Consider the following 20186-nt stretch of genomic DNA (forward strand, 5'->3'; position numbering starts at 1 on the left):
TCATGCATACTGATGCCATGCGTCTCAAGTAAAGAACAGACACTCTGTCAAAAAAACTGACTTCTGAAGTCTAAATAGATAATGATTACATAACTATGACTCATGGCTTTAATTTAAATCATTGGCAAGATTCATGTATTAACAAGGCAAGAATGTCTCAGAGTGTCTGAAAGAATCTGAGACATGAGAATCTGAAAATGCATCTTGAATCCCTACAAAATTAAATGCACAAGTCTTTTAATCCTACAACACTTGCTGCTTCCAGATGTGTCAGTATTTTGAATGCATTAGTCAGATTGATTCTTTACTGACACAGAGGGAAATTCAGGGTTATTTTAAGAGGTTGACTTCCATTGCAACCATTTTTTTTCCATCTCTCTTGAAATGAAGGTTAATGAAGGTGCTTCTCTAAAATCCATAGAATGTGCAAACATGCTTTCTGACACTCAGAACATCGTATTATGAATCTTCAGCAGTCTGACCCAGCTGACTCAGTAAAATAAATACAATCAAGTAATTTCTAATGTTACATCAGAGGTTCGTTCAAGACTTCCTCTTATTTTTACTTTCTGTTCACCGTAGCTCAGAAAAGACAGTCAGGAAAAAAACCCGCAAAAACTAAACAAACAAAACTTAATAATGTCAGTGTGGTTTTTAAGATGGACTTTCAAAAAGCTAAATTATTTTTTTTTTTTTTAAGTGTTTTGATTTTTTATTTCTGCTCAGCCTTTTTCAGGGGGAAATTTAAACATTTTAGAAATACCTACACTTGCCCATCTATAACTCACTTTGTTTATTTACAGAGCACAGTGCTTGTGACCATTGCAGCAGTCTTGTATTAGATTTTCTTTGCTGACCAGATCCTGGTGTTACAGAGCTTTATTGAACCAGGTGTGTAAACTAGGTTGGTTATAACCTACTCAGCAGCTGGACTGGAAAAGATCTTTCCTCCGCACCCAAAGCCTGTGTGGGTAATTCCCAGAGGAAGTGCTCCATCCTGCCCATATGTGTCTGCCTCTGCCTCCCCCACCCCCCCCTCCTCTCCTGTCTCGGTTTCTGGGTCTACATGTACAGGCACATGAAACATGAAAACACAGACATGCACGTAGCAGCAGCACCACCGTGTTAACCACACTTTTATCAAATCCTGCTGAAGTGTACATTCCACTGCAGAGGAGAGGGAGAGAGGGGTTGAGAAAACAGATGGAGACAGACAGAACAAGTGAATGAGCAGAAGAAGAGCAAAAGATGTGCAGAGATGTCTTACGTAAAGAGCCAGGCAGGAATCTGAGACTGATATTTCCTGTGTGTGAGAGGCATGAATCAGCACACTGTTCCAAGCCTTTCTAGTCTGTCTCTGACACTCGCCAGTTTAAAGTTTCTAACATGGTAGCTGGGGTTTCTGATTCCACATCTGTTGCGGCAGCTTTTGCCCACACAATGCGTCTGAATGGGGCTCAGTGTTCATTTGTTGCGTGAGGGCAACAGCAGCTATGGTGGGAAATGAGGCTATTTATAGAGCATTGACATGCCACTGCCTCCTTTACTGTGCAAAACTGAAGCCAAAGAACAGAGAAAGTTAGAGAGACAGGGAGGGAAAGACTGGGCGGATAATTTCACTAATTTCCTGTCTGACATTTTATTGGCTCTTCGGCATGTTCTAGAAAATTACGTTAGCAACACCTCCGTCATTCATCACCTGTAATTTTAACTTTAAAACAGAATCTCAAAGACAGGGAAGGAGGTTATGGTTAATTTTCCCTACGACTAAAATCAAAGCTGGGACTCTTTTAAAAATGAAATCACTTTTCAAATCTTTACATCTTGGAGCAGTGTAAGCAAAATGACACATTCAGATGTACAACATGCATATGAGCAAACAGAAGCAGCATATCAGACAGCTGTTATTTACACTGAATATTTAGAAGCAACTTTGTCTATTATTTAAACCATAATCATTCTGAACATAAAAATCAAAGTGTCTAAGACAATGCAATGAGTTATTGTGTATATAACTCATATACATGAATTTGTATTTTCATACCGAGTTAGAGAATTAAGCATGTTGGTAGAAACTGAGCGTGTCCTTTCTTTAGTTGATCTGATCACCAATCCCTAAATATTTTAATTCTATTACTCTATTCTATTCTATAACATTTCACCTTGAGTGATTTCCTACATCTTTTCTGACTAATCAAGATTGTAGCAATGTTTCAATCTTGCCCACTAGGAGGTGTGGTAGAGCTTCAGATTCATTTTGCTTGGATTGTTTCTCCTATTTGCCCCCTTAACACGTCCACTGGTAGAGGCTGTTATAAACTATATGGTGTCTAACTTCTTGAATGAGATCGTTAAAAAGATGGTAACAGTATTTTGCATCAATGGCACAACATCTGTTGGTTGTTTTTGTTCAAGGAGTGAAACTGTAAAGTGTCCTTCTAATGGTTTGATGTAGTAATTTGCTAGACATCGAGAGATGTGGATCGTGATTTATCCTTTAGACTAAAGGTTCACAACTGATGGGTCACAAGTGTGTGCCTAGAAAAAAATGTGTCAAGAAGTCTATGAAACGCTTTTTAAACATGTGTTGTAACGTCTGAGGTTCAAACTGCACAATGTTTCATTAAACTAAAGAAAAACTAATTTATCAGACGCTTGGGTCACGGTTTCTCATTAAGGAGTCGGTGGTGGGCTTTGGGGCTAAACCAGTAAAAGAACCGCAGCTTTAGCATCTAAACATAGACCACTGGAACAATAGCATTTTTTTTTTTACCCCACATTATGTTGCAAGTCTTATGTTGGATGAAGGCAGTGGCCCAAATTATAAGCTAGGAATAACACAGTCTATGTTTCTATTCAGCAGGATTTTGTCATAGCATATCAGGCAGAAACAACTTGTAATGCTAGACAAAGTAATATAGCACTACTGGTCAATATTGAGCAAGATATGTTAACAGAACTGAGATAATGAATCTGACTTCGTGAGAGGCAAATAAATGCTCCAAAGATAAACTGTCAACCTTCAACAATCAGAAATTGGAGTTCACACCAAGGCCACACCAAGATACATTTTCCTGAACTCATTGTGCTCAGAGGCTCTGGCACAGTTGATTTGTTTGTGTGTTTTCCTCATTTTCCTTATTCAGTTATCCTTGTGAATCACAAGAATGAGTCTTAGTCTAGTTTAATAAAGCAAAACCTCCAGTTTGGTCTATTTTTATGATTAAAATGAACAATCATGCTTAAATTCATTCTGTTTTTGTTTGGGTATCTGCATCCTATATGTAGCCTATAATGTGACGACAATTTTGACTGTTGTCTCTCCAAGTAGGTACACAGAAATAGTGTAGCACCAGTTTGAAGAGTATCTATTCTTCCATTACGCTTGGCCCAAGTTTTCTGTAAAATAAAATAACCTGTACATATGTTAAAAAAAATAGAGGAAATAGACAGACAGACAGACAGACAGACAGACAGACAGACAGACAGATAGATAGATTCAAGATTCAAGATTTTTATTTGTCACATGCTCATACAGATGTGCAGTGAAATTTAAAGACTGTTCCGCAAGGCCATGCAATAACACTCAAATTACTAATACACATATATACAGTAAAATAGAATATAATGTAAAATTAAAAAAAATATTATTTGAATATACAAAATATAGAATATAGAATAATGTAAACAGTGTTAAGTGTAAGTGTGTAGATAGATAGATAGATAGATAGATAGATAGATAGATAGATAGATAGAAAGGCTAACAGACACAAAACAAAAAGTCAATAAAGTATAATGTACAGTATAAAGGTCGTACCGATGACGCCCACCTCTACCATTGGTCGAGAACTAAAGACACGGAGTTCGCTGGAATCTCATTGGTTGGGAAAACCCGGAAGCAGTAGAGTAACCAATCCACTGGATAAAAGTCGGTACCGGTTTGACAGCAACAGTGTGGACCTGTCTTCTTCTGTTGAGAGGGAACCCATCAACTAAACATCCTCTGCAAAACTTCATTTAGGTTACTTACTATACCGTTTTTGAATAAACATGGCTGCTTACAAGCTGGTGCTGATTCGCCACGGAGAGAGCAGCTGGAACCAGGAGAATCGGTTCTGCGGCTGGTTTGATGCAGATCTGAGCGAAACCGGAGTTAAAGAGGCTAAGAGAGGTGGACAAGCCCTGAAAGGTGAGACATGTTGTGTTATTGCTGTTTCCACCATCCAATGCTGTTATTTCTCTGAATATTGTTACGGTTGCATAACCCACTCCGTATCAGACAACGGACCGCCCCCCGGGTCGTGTCAGCAACATATGGACGATAAATGCAAACGTGCAGAATTGATGCCTTTACGTGGCTGCACTGCTACAGTGTTTGAAGGGCCACAGAGGAAGCCAGTTTGTGTATAAAAACATATATGAACTTTATTTGTTATTTAATCCTATTTGTATGACCTCAGATCTGACGCTGAAAAAGACAAGAACAATAGAGTGGTGCATTTTGGATCACGTTTGTTTCATAGACCAATTTATCTGTCAAACTTTTTTACAGCAAGAAAATTGGTGGAAGAAATCAAATATAAGCCATATACACCAAGAGACAAAAGAACCAGACTATAGTTAGACCTGCAACCTGTGTGCATTAATCAGTAGGTTGGTGCAAGAAAGTGAATTAGCACCTAATTTGCTTATAAAATAATATCTGTTATTTTACCATTTCATAAAGTTCTTTAGTTTCAGATGCTTGAATCTGATAATTTGTTGTTTTTCTTTATCGCGTGGTACAGTAACTTGAAAGTCTTAAGACGTTGGCCTGTTAGTAAGGCAAAACAAGTATCGCCTACTGAGGAAATAACCTTGGTCTATGAGAAATGTTATTATTATTTTTTTTTGTTTTAACATTTCATAAACTATATCATCAGTTTTAACTTTTTAATTTTCAATCTTTAACACAGAAACTACTTGGTAGCTTAATTAAAAACAGTTTTTATTTGTAGCATGAATTAACACCATGTAAATTCAGCTTCATTTACTATATTATATTCTATTTATATACGTATCATGTGATTATAATATTTATATTTAATTCTAATGCAACAGGTGCTGGCTTGTTAGTCCCCAAAAGTCAGTCAGTCAGTTATGTGTTTTTTACTTTCACAGATGCCGACTTTGAGTTTGATATATGCTACACCTCTGTGCTGAAGCGGGCCACCAGGACACTGTGGCTGGTCCTGGACAGCATCGACCAGATGTGGGTGCCGGTTCATCGGACCTGGCGTCTGAATGAGCGCCACTACGGAGGCCTGACTGGGCTAAACAAGGCAGAGACGGCAGCCAAGCACGGAGAGGCTCAGGTGAAGATCTGGAGGCGTTCTTTTGACATCCCTCCTCCCCAAATGGGCCCAGATCATGACTACTACACTATCATCAGCAAGGTAAGATATGATATCAACAGCAGGGAGACTTCGCCACAGGGCTTTGTTGGTCTTGGTAAAAAAAAAAAAAAGTCTGGTATATATTGAAACATGTGATAAAGTAACTGCACGTACAGAGGCATAACAAAGAGGAGGCATGACTTGAACTGAGTGATATCAGCAGGAATGACCGGAGTGTTAGGAGTGAACATATTGCACTGAAGGTCAGATGTGTAAAACTTTTTGTTCACAGCACAGTTATCTTCAATGTCCAAATGTTTGTTTCACACAATACAACTGTGCTAGTGTTATTTAAATCCAAAATGCACACTGGGGAAAATAGTCCTCTCTTGTATTTGGTATCATGTGCCCCAATGTTATTGCCTCATAGTATGTCCAAGGTGAGTTAATATATGACGGGCTAGAATGAGGTCTGCTAGCTTTTAAGTTCAAAGTTCAGTAAATGTGGAAACAAGCTCATCCAAAGTGTGCACAGACAGAGATATCCACATTTAAGATGTGTTTATTCCATGCCTGTAAATAACATAAATCATGGGGAAAAAAATGTTTCTTAAATATTAAACTCTTGATGTAGGCGGCCACTTGAATACACCTGACATTTGTACTTTGCTTTAAGGCATTTTAGACTCATTATGTCATTTTTATTTTTTTGCATTGCACCTCCCCAACATCAGTGCCAATTCCAACCTAAATGGGAGGGACAGTAACACAAAGAAGAGAGATTCATTGTGAAATCCTTTAGTGCACATCATGAACAACAGAGTTTAATTTGACAAAAATGCCATTAAAGATGTAAAATGGAGACATATAAGGGAGCGGTTACTGGAACTTGGACATGAAGAACATGTTTCAAGCACAAAAATGTGTTTGAAATGGTCAAGTTTTCCCCCAAAGTTTTGATTGTTTTTTGGGGGATTTCATTTTGTTTAGTGAATTGTTTTCGGTGTTTCTGAAATGTTGCTGTCTTTTGACCTTCAGTGCCACTGTTTAAATTCTATGTTTAATACACTGAGATGATCTTTTCTGCAGGATCGTCGTTACGCTGACCTGACGGAGGACCAGCTTCCTTCCTGTGAGAGCCTTAAGGACACCATCGCAAGGGCGCTGCCCTTCTGGAACGAGGAGATCGCCCCGCAGATCAAAAAGGGAAAGAGGGTGCTCATCGCCGCCCATGGAAACAGTCTGAGGGGGATTGTTAAGCACCTTGAGGGTGTGTGATATTAAAGTGTGTACATACAGAGTTATCTTGCAAACAATGCTTCTCATCACTGACAAAGCTGTTTGTGTGTTCCTCCACCTGCAGGAATGTCAGATGAAGCCATCATGGAGTTGAACCTACCAACAGGCATCCCCATCCTCTACGAGCTCGACAAGAACCTGAAGCCCTTGAAGGCGATGCAGTTCCTTGGAGATGAGGAGACTGTACGCAAAGCCATGGAGGCCGTGGCTGCTCAGGGAAAGGCCAAGAAGTAACGCTGTGGAAAACATTTCTCTGTATAAGACAGTTAAGGTTGCTCTAACAACTGTCCTCAGATCAGTGTTTTCCACAAGACCATAACTTATTTGAGATTCTTGAACTTGATGAGTACAATGTAGATTGTTGTCAATGGCAACCTAAGTCTCTTTGCAAAGTAAAGGGATAATAGATTGCAAACAGTTGGAATATATTAAGACCAGGTGAGCTCTCAAGAGATTTTAAAACAACCCATGCTGAAGAAATGGTTGAATAACATTACAGCCTAATAATTAGAAATGTTTTTCTTTTATTTGTGTACTTGAATATCCAAGTAATGGTTATTTTTTATTAAACATACCAGTAGTTTCCATTCATTTTCTTTTGAAGTCAAAAGTCCTTAGCCATGTTGTCCTTGACTGGCATGTTGCATGTCATGAAAGATGGTAAGAAAGCAAATAACAGAGTCAGGAGTAATACGTATATTGGCCGTCAGTGTTTTCACTGTCAATTGTACAAAGGGGAAGAAAGGCTAAAGACTTGACTCATCCAGCTGTAGCCTGTATGACTATACTGATACTCATTTATCAAATACACTGAAGAAGTTGTACCTATATTTGTTTTATCATACTGACTTCTGCCAGCTCAAGGTTTTATAAGAAACGTTTTGACTTCAAGGGGACCACTGTAAAGGGTGAACAACTTGTTCCTCTTTAAGTCAATTATTTGATGCATTCCAGTATTCATTTTGTAATCTCTTGAGAGCAGTACAGTAGGCTTAAAAACAGCTTGACAGTCCCTTTCTCTTACCAGTGATGTTTGAATGTTATATTGATGTCTGTGTTGTGTTTGACGATCTGTGTTCGTGTCTTTGTATTTCAACTTAAGCAACACTGCCAAACATTGCATTAATATCAGTATTGCACCGTAAAAGGGATAAATACATTTGGATTTGGAGTGTAATCCTACAATTTCACAATACCACTGTGACAGATAATTAACAGGAGATATAATGTCTGATCATTATCTTTAAAAGTTAGTTTGACTTCCTGTCTTTGCCTCTTTGTGTAATAGTATGTATGTGCCTTTCAGTTCAATTCTTAACAGCTCACCTCACATTGCAATGAACAAGCAGTGGTGGTTTTGGAAAACAAAACTTGGTCTCTCCTCTGTGTTGGTTAAATGTACCCTGAAAGCCCTGATGTAATAAATGCACATCTATGTATAAATCAAACGAGTTTGCATATATTTTTAATTGAACTAGGACAGCCCACCAGAATCAATATATCAGCAAAGTAAATATGAGGTTGTGCATGAGAAACTAACTCCCGCTGCCTGAACAGAGCAAAAAACATTGTCAAGGACAGCTCACACCCCGGCTTTCATCTGTTCGACATGTTGCCCTCTGGCAGACGCTACAGGTCTGTCAGAGCACGGACAAACAGACTCAAGGACAGCTTCTTCCCCAGAGCCATAACCACACTGAACCTGGACATGCGTTGACCGTCCCACCCTCACCACACATACTGTGCAATACTTATTTTATATTTCTGCAATATTTTACATTTCATACTGTGCAATATTTATTTCATTTTATATTTCTGCAATATTTTACATTCATACTGTGCAATATTTATTTTATATTTCTGCAATATTTTACATTTCATACTGTGCAATATTTATTTTATATTTCTGCAATATCTATTTATATTCTGTTATGCTACTACCTGTAAATAACTCCTACCATACATTGCCCATCTTACCTGAATGAGAGTTCCTTTTTTTTTTCTCTTCTTCTTTTCTTGTTTTTAGCTGTGGATGCTTGTATGTGTGTGCACTTTAAGGTGAAGCCAAATAATTTCGTTGTACAATTGTATAAAGACACAAATGACATTCTATTCTAAAGGGTTTATATTAGTTTACATTCACACCTTTGACTAGTTGCGCACACAAAAAAACGCATAACGTAAGTTTGACCTACATGGCTTTCCATAGTAAACAGCCACTAGTCTCCTAGTTTCAGAGGAAGTGTCCTCCGCTTGTCGATTTTTGTGCAGCTGTTTACTTCTAGTAAACTAAACATTTGTCAACAGCAAACTCACCGTCCCGCTTATCAGTTGACTCCGTGGTTGCCAAGCAACACAGGAAAGGGCAACACGGACTCCAAGTTCCATGATGCAATCCGTGTCATGTTGGACGCTTCTGCAGCAGCAGGCGGGAGAAGACCGGTTTGATAAAAATGATTTGGTAGCTGTGAACCCGTATTAGTCGACGTCCGTTGTTATTAAAAAAAATACTTGCACAATCCTCACAATGAGAAGAACAACAGAGAATCAAGGAAACACTCGGTAAGAAAGCCCAAAAGGACGGTTTTGTTTGCTGTCCATTGTTAAGTGCGCTAGCGAGCTAACAGATAGCTAAACAGTGAACTTCCTGGAAAAAAAAACAACAACGACCTGCTAACGTTCAGTTTTATTTCACAGCAAGGGAGGCTCATGTATCTTAAAAACTCGTAGCTATGGGTTACTTAATAACACAGTCATGTGGTTGATAGGATGGAAACTCGCCCCCCTTATGTCTATTTCCTGTCTAGCAAAGGTGAACTTCTGTAAGATAGCATTTTATTTACTCGTGTTAGCAGAGGGGCCGCTAAAATCTATGACTTTGTTTACTCTACCCTGCCTGCCTGACAGTTTTTGGGTTGTGCTTAACTTTATGTTAAACTTTATGTGTAAAACAGGACAAATAGACATAGCTGCAGGTTAACGTGAAGCCACCCACACCCTTCACAGACTGGACCCATGTTGTCATGTTGTTACTGCACGTTGCGTGCTGTGATTGGTAGACAACCAGACTAACAGGTGTATTCCTTGTCCTAGTGAACACCTAGACTCGTGCTAGGTGTCTGTTCTGCAAAACTCATGTCCTTCACCCTCCGGTTTTAAAACATAAACATTTAGTTGCTATAGTTTCGCCTTTGAAACATCACTGAATAACTTTTATTGTCGACACTGATCTGTTTCTCCTCTGCGCTTTCTTGCAGAACACTTGCAGATTATTACTCCCCGAGAGCTAAAGGTGGGTCAGTTCGTTTTACAATAATGGTGCACCTTGATTTACTATGCAGTAAGTGCTTGAAAAACGCTTTTTTTAGAAGGTATTGAAAAAAAAAGGTAGTTATTATATTTCATATTTGGAAAACCTGTCCAAAAATGCACATGTATTCAGTCTAAACCCTGCTGCTACCTGCACAAAGGCTATGACTCATAATGTTCAGTTTTTGCAAAAGCTGTTGAGATGTGATCATTGAATTTAGTTGTAGCTTTGGAGGCAAGCGTTCGTTTTGATTTTTGAAATATGCCACATGTACAGTGTAAGAGTTTAATATTGCAAATATTCTCCTCCTGCCTTTGTTGCTAATGTTGTCGAGGCATATATTTAACTTCAGTTATATTGGGATTGGCAACAAGTCAAGTGTTACAGCTTATTATGCACCCAATTGCATATCATCACATCAGTTTACAAAGTAAGAGAAAAGCATGAAACACTCATCTGTAAAGGATCAGAAAATGTGTAACTTTATCAATATACTTCAACGGGCATTGTTCTGATTTGTAATATATTATGGTCCTTTTTATAATCATACCATGTCTTGATACTTGCACTCCCACAAACAACACTTGTTTGAACCTCTTGAAACTTAGTAGACATAGAACAGTTTGTTCATGTGCCTGCAGCCATACACTCAGAGTTCATACAGTTAGATCATTTTAACCCTTCATGTATTTAAGTTTCAAATGTTGTTAGTTGGAAAAATCTTGTTCTCTTAGTCAGTTTATTGAAAGAAATTGTCAACGCCTACATCAGAGGCTTCTATTAAGATTCAAAAACAACATAAAACAGTACATTTTGAGGTGAGATTAATTAAATATGTGTTAGTAACTCTACTCATACCTACTTAAAGAGAGATTCGGCGTCCAAATCTGCTTTATTGTGCAGGTATGTGTTAACATACCAAGAATTTGATTACAGTTTTATAACACTGTCAGTGTACATACACAGCCAAAACTTTACATTTTTTACACTTTTTTTTTTTTGCAAGGAGAAATTAATGCATAAAAGGGTTCAGGCAAATGTATGTGCTTGTGCCACCATTTAAATCTAGACGTGGCAAATAGTGAATTCAGTAACACACAGGTACAACTGGAGCATTGAATTGTACCAAATATATAAGGTGACTAAAGACGTTTTTTCACAAATGTTCTTTGTGTTTTAGGAAAGGACTTCACACTCCAGCAGCGCTTCCAATCCCATTTCACATCTTTTGCCCAGGAGAGTCCAATGAAACCCTCACAGGTCCCTAATCGACTTCCTCGCCCGGCACCCAGGGGAATGTTTCCACGTCAAAAACCTGAGTTGTACCCAGTATCCCCTTGCCCGGTAACTTTTGTAATATCTTATTAAATGAAACATGAAACATTAAGTTCTAGTTGGATGACCGTCCATATGCTTATGTTTACTGAAAACTCTGATAATATAATTAAAACAGAAATGATCCGTTATTACTCTGTGATATTAAGCTGTTGAATCTCATCATCTAATGCCATAAAATGTTGATCTAGGAAAGACAACTGAAATTCAAGAATGCTTAGGAGGATGGGATACAGTACATTACTGTTGTTGTTGTTGTTGTTGTTGTTGTTGTTGTTGTTGTTGTTGTTGTTGTTTAAAAAAACTCTCAACTAAGTGGCTCTTTTTTTGTTTTAGGACCAAAGACATAAACGAACATCTTCAACTGAAAAGTTCATTCCAGGTAAAATGATGAGAAAGCAATATTACTGTTATTATTATTTACATTTATAACGGCGCATTCTGTTAGTTAGTAAGTTTTCAGAAAAAAAATGTAAATTTAAAAACATAACCATGTTTACTTTTTTGAAGGTGCCTGCTTCTGTTTTTCAATTGTTGTCAATGAGGAGAGTGTTTGCAGGAGCAGGTGGCCGCCTGGAGAACAGGTGCAGCGCCCAGCGTCCTTATTCTGAGTATGGATCAGATAGCAGATTGCAGTTGGCCAAAGACGTTCGATGACGACAGTTAATTCAGAATATTTGTAAAAGAAAATTGATTTTCTTTGTACTTTTCTGTCTCCAGCAGTGGACTTGAACAGCTCTTCCCTGAAGAGGAGGAGGGAGTCTGAGGACTGTGTTGACAGTGCTGTGAATCTGGGCTGTGAAAACTCTTGCAAAGCACAGACACCAAGGCCAACTGCTGGCAACTCACTGAGGACTTCACTTGTGCCATCATCAAGACAATCTTTATTTCCTGAACAGTCACTTAAAACTACAGACAACCATCCTCGAAAGGAATCTGTATGGGGCCAATCGACTTCACTCAGACCTACCCAGTGTTCTTACCCATCGCTGTCACTTGTTCCTTGTACAAAGAAAAAAAACCCAATGGGAGCAAAGCAAGCCTATGTAGAGCATACTCAGAACCATACTCTGAGGCTAAAAGATGTATATGTACCTTCAAGGGAAATTGAAGAAAGTTTAACCCAAAGAAGAGAGGAAATCAATAAATCGGATAAATCTAGCTCTTCGTTTTCCCCTGGAGTTCCGCAGAAAGACAATGGTTCTTTTCGCTCAGGGAGCCACCACTCTGGTCATTCTCACTGTAGTTCCTCGATCCTGCCGGTCAAGAACCCGGACAGAGGTCATAAGCTGGAGGAGAATAGAAAGTTGGGTAGCGTCACTCCCAAGCCAGCCTCAAAACCAAATTCAGATTCTCTGAGTAGTTCCGCAGTGAAACGGCGCAAAACTGCCCACTCAAGAAGACCTGTTGCAATCCCAAATGATATAGATGACCTTTTCACCCCTGATCCTATGACATATGTTGTTAGCCCTTCCCATAAAATTTCAAAGCAAAATATAGATGGGGGAGCGATCAGATCCCCGGCCCCAATGATTTGTTGTTCTGGATCCTCGCGTCACGAAATTCAGAAGGTCAAAATAACTGGCTCTCCTCATGCAGGCGACACAAACCCCTCCTCACAGGTTCCAGGTCACCCACTATCCTTTTTGCCAACTGTAACTTTGATGCGAGTTAATCTTGAAAACCTTAGACCCCCTCACAGTAAAGACATTGAACTCAAAAACGATCACATTACGCTTTCAAGCAGGCAGCCTGAGGAGGAAAGTGTTAAAGCTAATGAGAAACACACAACCTACCACTCCAACAATGTGAGAGCATGCACTTTAGAGACGGACCCCGCTGCCTCTGGACATACTTCTACACATCCTTGTGTTCAGTCCCCACTGCTGGAAAGGCAGGCAAGTGGAGAGGGGAGCCAGCAGGTGAATGATGTGCGTCCTGTAGATGTGGAGCTAGACCTGGACCTGAGCTTGGCGTTAGACATGGATCTACCTCAGAGCTCCCAAAGCAGTGAAGAGGAGAAGCTGCTTTCTCCGCAGGAGATGATGGAGCGTGCAACCAAGCCTCCAGATACCCCCGAGAAGGGAGCGTTCTCAGAGCCAGGTTCTGGATCCTTGTGTCGCAAAATTCAGAAGGTCAAAATAACTGGTTCTCCTCATGCAGGCGACACAAACCCCTCCTCACAGGTTCCAGGTCACCCACTATCCTTTTTGCCAACTGTAACTTTGATGCGAGTTAATCTTGAAAACCTTAGACCCCCTCACAGTAAAGACACTGAACTCAAAAACGATCACATTACGCTTTCAAGCAGGCAGCCTGAGGAGGAAAGTGTTAAAGCTAATGAGAAACACACAACCTACCACTCTAACAATGTGAGAGCATGCACTTTAGAGACGGACCCCGCTGCCTCTGGACATACTTCTACACATCCTTGTGTTCAGTCCCCACTGCTGGCAAGTGGAGAGGGGAGCCAGCAGGTGAATGATGTGCATCCTGTAGATGTGGAGCTAGACCTGGACCTGAGCTTGGCGTTAGACATGGATCTAACTCAGAGCTCCCAAAGCAGTGAAGAGGAGCAGCTTCTTTCTCTGCAGGAGATGATGGAGCGTGCAACCAAGCCTCCAGATACCCCCGAGAAGGGAGCGTTCTCAGAACCTGGTACGCCTGGACCTCGCAGCTGCAAGCTAAAAACAGTAAGCTCCACATGGTTGTTTACATTGCTCACAGATCTCTGTATGTATGACATTGGATTCATCGAGGTGAAGGACCTGTTAAACTCGACTTAAAACTTTGTGTCTCTGTTTGCACTTTAAATATCTGTTTTGTTTTTCCACAGCAGGCAGTGCCATCCTACACAAAGTCAGGCAACTACAAGAACAGTCTTGACCAGATGCTGAAAGAAATTAGCACCAACAAAAGGTATGATGTTAAGACAATGAATAATATGTCCTAATCTTGTCAGAGCTAGAGTAGTTGCACATACAAGGTGTAAACTTTCTCCATACTCTTTAGATCAAAAGAGATTGAGACGCAGCTTCTGACTGCATGCAAAGAGGACCTGTTGAAAATAGCTGAATATGAGGAGGCTGAGGAGAGCCGGGAGGAGGGGATCACCACTGAACACCAGTAAGACATGCACAAGCACTCTGACACATTGTACCGTGTCGCTACAACAATGTCCTTCACAGTGATTATCTGAAATCGTAATTTTTGTGTTGAATTGTTTTGTGTTTTCCAGGGAGTTTCTGCAGCGCTTCTCGTTGATGTCCAGTGCAATCAGGGAGGTGCCTCCAGGAGAAATGGTGTTCAAGCTGGAGAAATTTGGCCAGATCTTCAACCAGAACATGCTGCAGCTCAGAAAATGCATGCTACATCCAGAGGGGGCCGCTCAGAAAACACTTCTTTGGTGAGTTTCTTTTTTTTTTTTTTTTGGATTTGGATAGCGGTTGCCATGAAAAGGGTGGATTGAATTGGCATTGATATTTATTTTTCCAAAAGCCTCAATTCTTGTTAGTTTTTGTCTTCCTGCCGTTTCTTTAATCATCGGCCATGTATAGATATTAATGTCGTCCATGAAACGTTTCAAGCAGGAAACTTGCTGTGGTTTATTTGCCCCTTGAATAATCTTGGAACTTCAATGAAGGATCATTTTTCTCCCTTTTATTTTATATTGGGGTATGCATTTAACACTGAAGCATATATTGAGCTTTATGTTTTTTTATTTACTGTAAAGACCTTTGAGCTTACCTCTATTCAAATATGTTAACAAATAAAATACAATTGAATTGAGTAAGCCAGGGTGTATTGTTTTAGGTTTTTTTTTCTTTAATATCCAATTCCTCATATCTTTCTTTCCCTCTGCTGTTTCCCTGCCCTCCCCCAGGTCCAGCCCTGCTCAACTGAGATTACATGTAAATAGTGGATTGTTCCAGGAAGCTTACGCTTGTCATTTGCCCTGTCCAACTCAGGTTACACGTTTTCTCTTCAAGGTAGGCTTCACACTCACCTGTAAAATGCCTTTAAGGATTTTTGTCAAAATATCCTCGCTTGGCTCCAATTCTATGTTCTATGTCGTTCTCTGCTTTCAGATGATGTCAGTCCATAATGAGAGGATGTTGTCTGAAAATATACTGCAGACCCTTTGTGACATAGCCAGCACTGCTGCTTATCAAATAGGTACATTCATTTTTTTCTCCTACAAGTTAAATGTTTATCCAAACAACTGCTGAGTTGTTTTTTAACATGCTTTTATGCTTCCTCAGTTAAAAACGGAAGCCAGAAGTTTGAAGTGTGGGTGCCCAGTTTGGCTGATGTGGCACTGGTCCTGATGAACATGGGAGCTTCCTTTGTTACCCTCTTTCCTTTTGAAAATCTGCAGCCTCCATTCACTGAGGGAGATTTGCTGTAAGTAATCTCTCCATTGGTTTTATCATTGCTTATTTACAAAGTTTAGTGTGTTAGCTTAGAGTTGTTCATTATATTTTATTCTATGTCGTTGATTATTTGTGTCTTTCTATAGGGAGGATGTCTACATCAAAACAGAGAGTCCGTCCAGTAACGAGGAACAGAGCACTTTCCCTGAACACAACTGCGTCAACGTCCTGAAGGTGAGACACAAAAGAAAACAGATGTCTGATAGGAACAGTTGGCCAGCATTTCTTCGAGGAAGACAGTTTGTCAAATATGGCATGAAAGTCCAAATTCATTCATTCATTTCTTATTGTTTCTCCTGTGGTATCATGTGTAGTACCTGTCGTACTGCATGGGCCTCTGTCCACGGGCCTACAGCGACGGTGAGCTGCTGCTGTTACTTACAGTGTTGGAAAAGGTGGGGCTGGACACACAGCTCATCCTCCAGTACACGTGTGAGATGTATTCTCTGCAGCACAAAATGGTCAACAACTTCAGGGACTGGAACGCCATGGTAAGTTGATGTGTGCAATATTTATGTAATTTATTAGCTAAAACAACAAGTCCTATGTACATGAGTTCAGTTATGAGGTTGAGAGCAATTTTCAAAAAAGAACAGCCTTTTTCTTAATGTATGCTGTTACATGACAAATAGGGTTGTCACAATACCAGATTTTTAAACTTCTAAACAATGCTGGTAAAAATCAAACAATATTGATACCTGTTTTGATACCACAGCAACAAAAATACAGTCCGAGGCACCATATACTGGGTATTCCTTGTTTGTAAAGTTAAAGCTACATTCTTTAAAATCCCCAATTAATGAAAAATACATTTTCCAAGCTGTAATCCAGGATCCGTGTGATAAATTGTATCTGAGTATTTCTATATCAAAAAACTATTTTCTCTATGTAAAAAGTTCCAAATGTCTAATGACTCATCCTGCACTCATGGGCGTTTACAAAGGTTCTAGTGTCTGTCCTCTGAGTCCGACATAACTAGCTGAGTGAAACAGACGGTTGGCAGTGACAACAGTTGGAGTGCATTCTGTGTGAACGTTCATGTTGCACAGCGACACAGTTAATTACCAAAAGAATCAGGCAAAGTCCTGCACACTGTCTAAATTGCACACATACCTTGTCAAAGTTTTGGTCGACGGTGATCTCTCTTTTACTTGCAGCTGCTTTTTGGTAAAAGATATGACTGCAGATTGGAAGTATTTCAAAAGCTTTGTCAGATTTTGATTCTTTCAATAATTGAGATACCTGAGATTGTGGTTTAAAACACTTTGTAATGAATTGTGTTGAACAGTGTCGAAATACTGAAAACCCTTAATGTTAAATCGTAAAGTATTATCTAAAGTGACTTAAAATGCGACATACTGTGGCCCACTGGGAAGAAAAATCTTTTAGCAATTTGCTTGGAATCATTTATTTATGCAGAAGAAGTGTATCACAACATCATGATCATCCATACACAGAAATCTGAAAATTAGATGACAGTAATGGAACTCCATTGGCCGAACTATGTATGAACTCTGTCCTTTTAACTGGATTGAATCATTTATGATCTGTTTCTAGATGCCAAGAATCTGTTTGGCTCTCACTGATCTGACGGATGACCACCACAACATGTGCCTGCTTGTTCGAATGCTTCCTGACAACACTCGTGGAAAGTAAGTCCTTTTTTTATCTCTCTCAGATCTTCCCTCTACTTGTCTCCTATCATTTTTATAAACACATCACATTTGTTTCTAAAGGCAACTGCGTCGCCATCTGAGCCTGTCAATGATCTCCAAACTGTTGGATGGAAATTGTACTTACACACCTACAGGGGAGGAGATTCAGGTAAAAATCAGTATGTAACCTAAAGTAGATAGTAGGTAATAAATGTTATTATTATAAATGGCCTCACTAATCTTAAGTCCTCTCCTCACACTGTGCCAGCTCTCTGAACTGAGGCGCTTCCTGCCCCGCATGCAGCCCTCGACCCTGCTTCGAAACCTGCAGAGGAGTCAGAGGGAAAAGGAGGACATGGCAACCCTGGACCAACAGGTGAATACATGCTTGATGCCTAAAACTGCAAACTTTGGCTTGTTTTCATGTGTTGCTTTCCTTTTATGAGTTATTAATTTAACCTTTTCATAACAGTATTCATTGGACAGCATGTTTTTGTGAGATGATGACACATGATTTTCTTGTTATTCTGATACAAGTTTCTCGTTTTTTTATTGGATATTTCAGTCCTACTACCTCTGCTATAGCCTTCTGACCTTGGCAAACGAAGTTTCCAACTTTCAGATCTTCCCAGCTCATCAAAAGGTAAGGTTGAATTTCTTCCCCTTTTTTGCCTGGTCTAAAGTGATTAGTCAGCTTGTTTTGGTTTTATTGTCTGTAGATTGTTTTATCCTTTTAAGGAGGAGAGGTGTGTTATTGTTACCTTGAATCTTTCTTTGCAACCAGGAGCACCTGCTGAATCTGTGCTCTGAGCTGGAAATGCATGTGAAGTGTGACATCAGGGAGAGTGAGAAATGTCTGTACCGAAGCAAGGTGAGTGTGATTTCAAACAGAAGTTCAGCGATTTCTGTGTATCCGTTTGTATTCTGATGAAGATGTAGTGTAAAACATTCCTACATCTTTAAGATTTAAGATAGTGCAGTTTTACATTCTAAAAGCTTTTCATTGTACACCTCAGTTTTTTGATTACCCTGAAGAAAATTTAGGAAACTAGAGGCAGTTGGTTATGTTTTATCTACCTTCTCCCCCTCCAGGTGAAGGACCTGGTTGCCAGGATCTACACCAAGTGGCAGATACTTCTTCAGAAGACAAGGCCTCTACATGTACAGTACCAATACACTATTATAATATTTGCACTATTTTTTTCACCAAAACATAAAAGCATTTGTCAAAAATGTTATAACTTTGATTTTCACTTATGTATTTTCCTCCTGCAGGGTAAGTTGTATGATTTCTGGCAGCCTTCGTCCGTGGATATTTTGACAAGCTCCCAAGAAGATCAGGAGGGGAACAGCAATGATGAAGGAGAGGAGGATGAAGAGAAGGAAACCAGGGAAGAGAACGAGGTCGAGGTAAAGGCCGATGAAGATGAGAAGGAAAAGGGAGACGATGAGCCAAACAAGACAGGGGGAGACACAGAGCGTCTTTTGCATAACAAGGAAACGTCGGAGATGGAGGTTCAAGTAAACACAGAGTCTGAAGTAATGGAAGAACATGAAGATGCCAAAAACAAACAGCGTACTGAGTTTGAAGCTGGAAATGACGTTGAAACAAAAGAGAGTCCTCAGAATAACCGGCCCGGAGGCAGGTGATTTAATGTCATAGAGATTTGTATTTGTTCTCAGGGCTTTGTTAGCTATTGCCTTAATGTTTAAGCTCAATTTGCACTGTAAGCTAATCACTTACCTCCGACGTTGATTGTCAACACAAATATTAATTGTGTATTAAGAAATAAAAACATTTAGGAAGAGATCCCCAAATTTGTAAATGGCCAAGGCCTCGTCTTGTTTTTGCTTAGTGCTGCTCAAGAAATAAAATCTTGATTCATTGTCTTTAAAAAAAAAAGTCCTATTTAATGTACTTCTGGAGTGTGCAATTTGTTAAACTTGTGTTTGTATGTGTTTTATTGTTGTGTTCTACCACCTAAGTTTATTTGTTAAGATGTAGTCAATCCAGAAAATTACTTCATTTTTTTTTTTTTATCCTAACCAATAAGTTAACTTTAAACTGTATATACGCTGCATATAATCTCGGAGAGGAAATATGCCCAAGTATATACAGTATATAATCAAATGATGTTTACCTTCTCCTCTGGTGCACTTGTTTTTCTGTTTTTACATGAAGCAGTGTCAGGAAGAATAGCTGCCTTTGGTACTTCTAACCACAATGTTATGCAATTTTTAAATTCTACTTCTACTTTGTAAATAATTTCCATACAAATATCTACTTTTTTGTCGATTAAGTGTTTCATTTCAAATGTGTGTTGTGTTGAATTTGTGTTTCCTTTTTGGAAAATGTTTTTTTTAAGGAAGAATACACGTTTTTTTGTATTGTGTTTGTTGCTAGATAGCGAAAATAAACAGTTTACATGTCAACCTCAAGTTTTGCATTGCATTTATGAAGCGTGTCAGCAAAATATATGCTGCTTACACCATTATTTGCAATATTTATAACATCCACAACTTAGATTATCTTTGAAGAATTATTCTTAGTTGAATTTAAAGTGCATTTAACTAAGACGTTCAGGCTGGATCAGAACAACCAATCAGGGTTGGATTTCACACAACTAGCCAATCACAGCCAGTCTGGGAGGAGAACGTGAGGGTTACAGTGTTACATATTCATTTTACTTACTGCCACTTTTAATACTCTCCATCTGAACAATAAACCAACGAAATGTTGTTCTTATGGTCACATTAACTGTTACTGCTTTACTTTTTG

The 20186-nt window shown here is 39.2% G+C and overlaps 2 protein-coding genes across 2 annotated transcripts; both read left to right on the forward strand.

The window, feature by feature from the left end:
• Nucleotides 1-3922: 3922 nt before the first annotated feature.
• Nucleotides 3923-8122, forward strand: LOC132975313 (phosphoglycerate mutase 1-like). Its single transcript, XM_061039786.1, has 4 exons — nt 3923-4189; nt 5161-5435; nt 6465-6645; nt 6739-8122. The coding sequence occupies exons 1-4, from the start codon at nt 4051-4053 to the stop codon at nt 6906-6908; spliced, it is 765 nt and encodes a 254-aa protein (XP_060895769.1). The 5' UTR covers nt 3923-4050; the 3' UTR covers nt 6909-8122.
• Nucleotides 8123-8895: 773 nt separating this feature from the next.
• Nucleotides 8896-19840, forward strand: slf2 (SMC5-SMC6 complex localization factor 2). The gene is made up of 20 exons (XM_061039787.1): nt 8896-9236; nt 9932-9966; nt 11165-11328; nt 11656-11701; nt 12040-14012; nt 14156-14238; nt 14332-14445; nt 14558-14725; nt 15203-15308; nt 15408-15495; nt 15582-15723; nt 15839-15926; nt 16067-16243; nt 17310-17404; nt 17489-17576; nt 17676-17783; nt 17973-18050; nt 18192-18278; nt 18500-18568; nt 18683-19840. Exons 1-20 carry the CDS (start codon nt 9202-9204, stop codon nt 19055-19057), a joined length of 4119 nt encoding a protein of 1372 aa, XP_060895770.1. The 5' UTR covers nt 8896-9201; the 3' UTR covers nt 19058-19840.
• The last annotated feature ends 346 nt before the right edge of the window (nt 19841-20186 follow it).

Source organism: Labrus mixtus, chromosome 6, assembly GCF_963584025.1.
Source record: "Labrus mixtus chromosome 6, fLabMix1.1, whole genome shotgun sequence".
In the NCBI taxonomy this organism is placed as follows: Eukaryota; Metazoa; Chordata; class Actinopteri; order Labriformes; family Labridae; genus Labrus; species Labrus mixtus.

Coding starts and splice junctions, on each gene's coding strand:
- LOC132975313 (XM_061039786.1), top strand. CDS start 4,051: ATGGCTGCTTACAAGCTGGTGCTGATTCGCCACGGAGAGAGCAGCTGG. Junction 5,436..6,464: donor ACTACACTATCATCAGCAAG/GTAAGATATGAT, acceptor TCTTTTCTGCAG/GATCGTCGTTACGCTGACCT. Junction 6,646..6,738: donor GATTGTTAAGCACCTTGAGG/GTGTGTGATATT, acceptor CTCCACCTGCAG/GAATGTCAGATGAAGCCATC.
- slf2 (XM_061039787.1), top strand. CDS start 9,202: ATGAGAAGAACAACAGAGAATCAAGGAAACACTCG. Junction 15,724..15,838: donor TTCACTGAGGGAGATTTGCT/GTAAGTAATCTC, acceptor GTCTTTCTATAG/GGAGGATGTCTACATCAAAA. Junction 17,577..17,675: donor CTACAGGGGAGGAGATTCAG/GTAAAAATCAGT, acceptor ACACTGTGCCAG/CTCTCTGAACTGAGGCGCTT.